Source organism: Leptidea sinapis, chromosome 16 (genome assembly GCF_905404315.1).
Source record: "Leptidea sinapis chromosome 16, ilLepSina1.1, whole genome shotgun sequence".
Taxonomy (NCBI): domain Eukaryota; kingdom Metazoa; phylum Arthropoda; class Insecta; order Lepidoptera; family Pieridae; genus Leptidea; species Leptidea sinapis.
In genome coordinates, this window is record NC_066280.1 from 9,495,148 (window position 1) to 9,503,390 (window position 8,243).

General features: G+C 41.1%; 1 protein-coding gene across 4 annotated transcripts in view; it reads right to left on the reverse strand.

Moving 5' to 3' along the window:
- LOC126968714 (reticulon-1-A) overlaps positions 1-8,243 on the reverse strand; it is a 52,669-nt gene extending 44,426 nt beyond the window's left edge. The window contains exon 1 of one of the 4 annotated variants that reach the window (XM_050813804.1): positions 7,229-8,243. In XM_050813804.1, the coding sequence (XP_050669761.1) occupies positions 7,229-7,847 (619 nt within the window). In that variant the 5' untranslated portion in view covers positions 7,848-8,243. Of the gene's footprint in view, positions 1-5,482; positions 5,708-7,228 lie in introns of those variants that run through there. The other 3 variants (XM_050813805.1, XM_050813806.1, XM_050813809.1) reach the window with 3 other exon arrangements.

Genomic DNA, 8,243 nt, shown 5'->3' on the forward strand with positions numbered 1-8,243 from the left:
GAACACCCTCTCTCTCTCTCTCACACACACACACATTTACCTCTATCCTTTGGAATTTCAAGCTTTTTAGTCACTGTGTAAAAGTGGAATCCTGGTGACCAGTAATATAGGTATTTTATTACCTACCACAGGCACCAGCGATCCACGACCAAAACTTATATATCGTATCGTTGGTGAGAAATAAAAGTTATTATTATAAAAAAAAATGAAATGGGCATGGCTGAGACTCGAACCGAGTGATCCGGGTCAACGACCCCCACTCCGGAAGGACCGCGTAATATTTTTCTAAGCAATTTTTTATTGTGTCGCTCGATGGAGAAAATTGGAATGAGGTTGACCATAGAACAGTTATTGAAAACTGGCTGACTAGTAAGTAAGAAGAGTGCAGTCGCGAACAGGCGGTCAATTATTACCAACTTATGTGACGTAATACACGAACTAGTAAAAAAATAAGGACTCCGTGTCACCTTACATAACAGTGTAGCACCAAAACAAGTCGATTAACTTGTAAATACATAGCCCCACGCACACACTTACACTACTACAGGCCGATAGGCGGCCATTATAAAATTGTCATCGTCTGTGACAGATCAGTTTGCGTCTCAATAAAATATTTTAAAAATACCGTCGTGCGTTGTGGAGAAGTGTAAAAACGATACCTTATAAGTATTTGTGGCCATATATGATTATTTAAGGGAGAACATATTGTGGAACTAGTATCCCCTGTAACCGCACACACACTAGCATAACGGTGCTTCACTTGCTAACATCACGGCGCGGAGTCCTTCCTCGTCCGTGCACGTAATATTTTTTTATTGAAGTTATACTTCTTCAGGCGCGTTATGAGAAAATGATGAGAGTGAAATTTTAAGATGCGCGCGCATCACTGTAACACAAAAGTAACAGATTGAAGGTGATTCCTAAAATTTTCTGACGTTTGCGTCATTTGTTATTATTTTTTTGGTTTCTTCGTCCATTATTAGGACAGGCAAAGGGTTCAAGCCCATACATTATTTAATAATTAATTGTCAAAGCCATCTTTGCAAGATTTTTACAAAATTGTTCTTTCTAAAAACGTAGAATAGCACGAGGAAAATCATTTTAATGATTTTTGCTTCTTTAGGCCATACAATTATAACGTCTTGCATGCATACATAAGAACACACACACTTTTTTTTTGTTGAGACACAACAAACATTTAGTTCCGTAGAATGTTGTTAATTGGTATGCATTAAAATTGAGTCTTACCGAACAAAATCAAACCGTTCGTTGGTAAGGTGAAACTATAATATGTTACGGCAAAGAATATATTATAATAGTACAAATAGTTACAGCTAGGGTTGCCAACCGTACTACATAAATAGTATCCTATTATTTTACCAGTGGGAGTCTCTTTGTATAGGATGCCGGCTATATTATGGGCGCCGCCATTTTGTGTGGTGAAGCAGTAATGTGTAAGCATTGCTGTGTTTGCGCCGTAGCTAGTCAAATTAATGGGCAAACGAAACTTAATATCTTATGTCTCAAGGTGACGAGCGCAGTTGTAGTGCAGCTCTGAAATTTCGGGTTTTTCAAGAATCCTGAGCGGCACTGAATTGTAATGGGAATGCAATAAACTATGCTATTATTTTAAAAATATAGTAGGCGAAACTACTATATTTAAACAGCATACAGAGGGCATATTTTCTGTGATGAACAAAGTAGAAATATGAGCGCAATAGAGTCAGCCAATATCAGGTCTGATAAAAGAAAGAGTTAATGTTGTTCTGTAACTGAAATTTTTAAAACGTTGTAATGATAGTTACAAAGGGTTCTTTCAAAACAAAAACCTATCAAAAAAAACATATTCATAGAAATGATTTAAAAATACCCATTTTTTTATCAATGTTTTTTTTTTGGGAACTGAAACCAATCTATATTCGGTCTAAAAATGAGTTGGCAGCCCTAGTTACGGTTGAATAGCGGAGTTTCCATATTTCTACTTCAACAAGGCTCGCGGCTGAGTCACGGTCGACTGGCGCCGCCTACCGGCCACCGGCTATAGTCTATACAGCCTGCGAAATGCCGGACGGGGGCCGGGGGGCAGTAGTGACATCACGCCCGTGAGCCCGTGACTAATCATGAGTCACTTTGATACGACACCTTCTGGAACTTTACCGACTTCGACATTCGATGTCAAAGTATACAATAATGTTGCAAGTACATAGTAAATAATAAACGAATACTTTTAACTGTTTGACTGTTCATTGTCAGTAAATTCATGAAAATTTAATGTAGATACGTTCACAAAAATCGTCACCTGTTCGCTCTTAATGGTGATTTTCATTATTATAACACAAGAAATAAGGGATTGCTTGTAAAAAAATCTAATAGGCTTCATGAGAGACATAATAGCTTTAAGGGTAAATATATACACATTTTCAATAAAGAAGCCACTGTTCAGGCAGTAACTATAAATTAATTTAAATATTTTATTAAAAAAATGGCTCTGTAGTAAATCCTACTACTCCACAGCTGAATATTTAAGTGATCGGACAGCCTGGCACTAGATTATGATTAATTTATAGCAATAGCAATGACAGTACAATATTGTATATTTTATTGAAAAGAGCGCAAAAAAAACCGCCGCTTCTTCTCTCTCAGAGATCCATTTGTTTCCGAAGCGGTAGTAGTATCTAGTATATTAGAAATGACATCAAAAAGAATTCTAAAGAAATCAATTTTAAGAAAATAAATGCCTTTTATAATTTGTACAAAATGTGTACGGAATACTCTTATAATATATCATTATAAATCTGAAAAAAATATTAGATTTCCATGTAGCCGCATATAAAAGTTCACAAATATCGTAAATGGTTCTTCCAAGACTAAAAGTGACTTGAGAGGTTCAAAATGAGACTAAAATATGCGAGTAGTAGAGGCGCTGGTACACACTGCACCAATCTGAATATTACTAATATTCTAGGGCTCGTAGTAATTTTGTAGTATACATAGTTACTATACCATAGATTGGGAATAGAGCGACCGCCCACAGGCTATTAAATAGTAGCAAAGAATAGATATTAGTAAAAAAAGGGTTGATAACATCGAAGATGACGACATCAAAAAGTTGCAGATTCGGACGTAGTTCCTGAAAAACGTTCCAAGCCACAAATATCACATTTTAACTAATTCGTGTTTAAAGTTTATTAAATATTAGTGTATTCCATACATGTGGGTTGGGCTACTAAGTCATGATGTCATTTAAAGAGTGACAATAGGGCTGCCATTTTTTGTCAGTCTGAATCACATGACCAGTTTTGTGTTCTAAGTCAATTTCGACATAATTGTGGCTTTGAACGTTTTTTTGGAATTACGTCCAATGATTATTAGGATTTTCATGTAAACATACAGAAATAAGGGTTTGCTTGTAACTAATTCTAGTAGGCTTCATAAGATACATAATAGCTTTAAGGGTAAATGTATACACTTTTATAATAAAGTCCCAGCCACTGTTCAGGCATTATCAATAAATAAATTTAAATATTTTATAAAAAAATGGCTCTGTCGTAAATCCTATTTCTCCACTGCTGAATATCTAAATGATCGGACAGCCTGGGACTATTTTGTGATTATTTTATAGCGATATAAATGACTGTACAATATTGTATATTTTTATTGAAAAGAGCGCAAGAAAAGAATGCTGGCAGAGTTTCTTGCGCCACTTCTTTTCTCTCAGAGCGCCATTTGTTTCCGAAGCGGTAGTAGTATCTAGTAGTATAAGAAATGACATCAAAAAGAATTCTAAAGGAATCAATTTTGAAAAAATAAATGCCTTTTACGCCTTTTTATATGGTTGCATGTAATATCAAAGAATGTTAATGAAGACTATAATATTTTAATCAGTGACTGATTCAAAATAATGATAGATAGATAAAATTCTTATAAATTCAAATTTGTGAAGTTCCTTCCGTATTCGACTTTAACAGCATTTAAGAGATTGAGTTGTATATGATTAATTATTGTGGCATAAAAGGCATTAATTTTCTCAAAATTGATTCCTATAGAATTCTTTTTGATGTAATTACTAATATACTAGATACTACTACCGCTTCGGAAACAAATGGCGCTCTGAGAGAGAAGCGGCGCAAGAAACTCTCCCAGCATTCCTTTTTTGCGCTCTTTTCTAATGAAATATTCAATATTGTACTATCATTGCTATTGTGGGCATGACAAATGGAAAAATACTTAGTTGTGGTCACATTAGAATAACAAGAATAATTTTAGTGTATCGAATGACAGTTAGGAACTCCATTACAGATTTGTTTTAATTGAGGTAGGTATAGGGGTTGAAGCTATGTGGCGAGTAACGGCAGGGGGTGATAAGTGAAAGCACACGCCAGACGAGGGTGGAGTGGACCCTGGACACGTGGCAACAGGGAGGACAGCCAGGAGTTTACAATGACTCACGCTATTATCTACCCGCGGTGGAAACACCTGTTTTTTATGAAAATAAGGCGAGCAGGACGTTCAGCTGCTGTTAATTGATACGCCATACCCATTACAATGCAGTGCCGCTCAGCATTCTTGAAAAAACCCAAATATTCTAAGCGGCGCTACAATTGCGCTCGTCACCTTGAGACATAAGATGTTAAGTCTCATTTGCCCAGTAATTTCACTAGCTACGGCGCTCTTCAGACCGAAACACAGTAACATTACTGCTTCTCGGCAGAAATAGGCGCCGTTGTGATACCCATAATCTAGCCGGCTTCCTGTGCAAAGGAGCCTTCTACTAGTTATTGGTACACCTTCCCTTATTACTCTAGCAGCGTAGCAGCACTGACACAGCAAACTACGATATGTGACAGATGGCACGTGTTTTACGTAGCAGTGGCGCAGGGCTATCGATCGGGCCGGCGGTGCCGCGCCCCCTCCATAGCCTGCCATGTCGTAAACCGTAAAACTGTATGCCTCCATTCTAAAAATCCATAACGAAAGCTCTGCCAACTTAATTCACTTCGCAATATAGGACCGCATGCTCGCGTCATCATTCAATACATTAATATAATTAAAATAGGGTTAATAACAAATCCATCTGAATTCCTTTATTTTAAACAGCGTTCCAAAGACAATCATCTTCATAAGATCAATGTCTGGCCTTGTCTATTTGCCCCTTACAGCGGCTCCTTTGTGTCAGATTGGACATTTGTCCCCGCGAGGGATGTGTAAAAGGCTGCGAGGATGATCCGCGCCGAAAGTGGGTCAATAAAACATTTTCTAACTAAATTCGTACCAAATTTCGAGCGTTCAGGACTGACGTCACCAATAGCGAGTAATATAGTATAATTATAACCGCTCTTATGTGCGAAAATATTCCACATTCATTTATAAGAGGAGCGTTACATCATTCATTGTACGCGAAATAAAAATAATGTCCCGAGCGGACGCGTCCCCGGCATACTGTTGCTAACACTGATTGGATATATTGACAGGATAGACTCACAAGTGATGGCGTTCGCGTCGTCTGCGAGCCCCGGCATCTTCACAACTTTCCCGAATTCCACTCAATGAATGACCTCACTCCAGCCAATGACAAAGCGTTCGCGTAAAACTGAAACGAACCGATCAACTCGGGCAGCGCGGTCGGACGTTAGTTCACAGTCCAGGGTTCCCTACTAGTGAGCGACCAGCCGCCAGCGGGCTTCGGATCTGCTATAATTAGCCGCGGAGAGCGCATAAAGCGCACTGTGACGACACACGACTCTGTTCTGCAGCGCGCTCGATCGTCTTATGTCTTTACTTCATCAAAATTTCATTACAACGTGCCACATAAATTTAATTCCAGTTCTAGAACATAAGCAATAACCCAACCTGCTTATTTCGGGTCGTAACTCCGACCAAACAATCGTTTGGAGTTATCTAAAGTGAACATGTTTACGCAGTCGAAAGCGTTCCATGACGGACGTTTCGCAGATAAGATAACGACAGACCGCACTGCGTGCATCTTTCATTTACAATTTTAAAATATTTTTCGTATGATGCGATGCGATATTGTATTTATATTTTCAGTGGGCACAGCATTTTTAATGATCTCTAGCTTTTCTTCAAGACACAACGTTTTAATTTAAGCATTATTTTCTATAATATAGTCTTTCTATAAGAACTCCTACTAACAAAGTACTCCTAGTAACAAAAACCGATCATTGTAGACGTGGAAAATATTTCCAAAATGCTTTGTGTTATTCCGAAACGGCTGGTTTGATTACGTCAGAGGTGTATTTGAAATTAAATATTAATATTACTCTCCCTCATCCTCCATCTGCCTATAAACTTATTTAACTAGTTATGCATATGTTGGGTGCTACAGTTGATGGTGGTCATCGGTAAGACCTCGGGGGTCCAATCCGCGGGGATCGGGGGGCCAAAACCGAGTCCTTAAATTATTATTTCTGTTTAGATAGATATTCTAGAAGGATGAATTTATTTAAAAAGTAATTGTTAGATTCGAGTGGTGACCTCGACTCATTCTCAGTATTAGATAGTTCCTTCCGTGTGCAGTGAGCGTGGTGCGAGGTTTGAGCTAGTACCGTTACGTGCACCGGCCGCCGGTCATCGCTCTTATCGTCGCTGGGATACGCTCCATGGACGCGCGCGGTTACCGTCATCACCACCACACTACATCATCTCACCTGCCACATGGCTCATGTCTGCCAGCATGTGTATCGACGACCTAATGTCGAGCTAATGAAGGCGTTGACAGACCAATTCAGACATAAGGGTTCGGTCGGGACGAGCCTGTGATGTGAAAGGTTCGCAATATTTGCCCGAAATGTTTTTTTTTATGAAAATAAGGGACGAGACGAGCAGGACGTTCAGCTGATGGGAATTGATACGCCCTGCCCATTACAATGCAGTGCCGCACAGGATTCTTGAAAAACCCCAAAAATTTTGAGCGGCACTGCAACTGCGCTCGTTACCTTGAGATGTTAAGTCTCATTTGCCCAGTTATATCACTAGCTACGGCGCCATTCAGACCGAAACACAGTAATTCTTACACATTACTGCTTCACGGCAGAAATAGACGCCGTTGTGGTACCCATAATCTAGCCGGCATCCTGTTCACGGAGCCTCCCACTGGTAAAACTGTTTATTACTAAAGTATAATGGAATTAATACCTCATAATTAAATGCCGTAGCTTGCGGGAATCGTATTTAATATTGAGAAAAGCAGATATAATGTAACACTTACCGAGTCCCATTCGACAGAAGATGACTTCTGCCTCGATGATGTGTGCGGTGGGGGCTCGAGGCGGCTCCTCGCGTGGCGTCACCTTGGCGGCTGGCGGTGCCGGGTCCACTTGGGGCGGCGAGGGTGCAGCTACAGGCACCACCGTCGGCACGGGGGCTGCCGAGCTGGACTCCGCCTGTGGCGATACGGCTGCCGGAGCGGGCGACACCGGCGCCGGTTCGGGCACAACCTTCGATTTGTCTTGGATGACTTTCGCGTCATCTTCAGTCGATTTGAATCCTAAGAGATCTTCGTCGGCGTTGGTGTCTGCGGGCGGTGCCGGTTGCGGCACGCGGCGCGGTGACTCTGCCGGCTCAGCGTCCGACTCGCTGTCCGTGAACTTATCGGCCAGGTGCTCCAGCCGCTCAGTGGCGGAGGGCGCGCGCTCCATGTCGATAAAGCTCTGCGAGACTGCCGCGGAGGCCCGCGCAGGCGAGCCCTCCACCTTCCTTCCCTCGCGGTCGAGGTGTTCGAAGTCGTCGAGTGAATCCTGGTCACGCTTCATTGCCGGCTCGGGCGGCGCCCCGGGAGCTGAGTCGCCACTCGCCAGACCGCTCAGTAAAGCATCCGCACTAGTCATTGTCGTCCGAGGTGAAACAGAGGTGGGAGTCTGCGAGATCGATAGAAGGTGCGCCGAATGTCGAATGCGCGCCGCTCGCGGTCCGTGTGCACTGTGCAACTAGCAGTGGGCTGAACGTGAATGCTATAGACGATTCACGAACCACAGGCGACTGCTTAGTTGCTTACCGCTACACGTTCAATGAATCAATGTATTACTCATCGCCTGGGAGTGGGAACCCCTTATGCGGCGCTAAGGGGTGAATGATAAATAACGGCGTAGTTACAATATAAACTTATTTTTAATAAGCGCTAACAGAGTTATTATGAATATTTATATAATATTATATAAAACTAAAATCGGTGACCAAAACGAAACACGTATATTCAATTCAATAAGAATTCTGGATAATGTAAA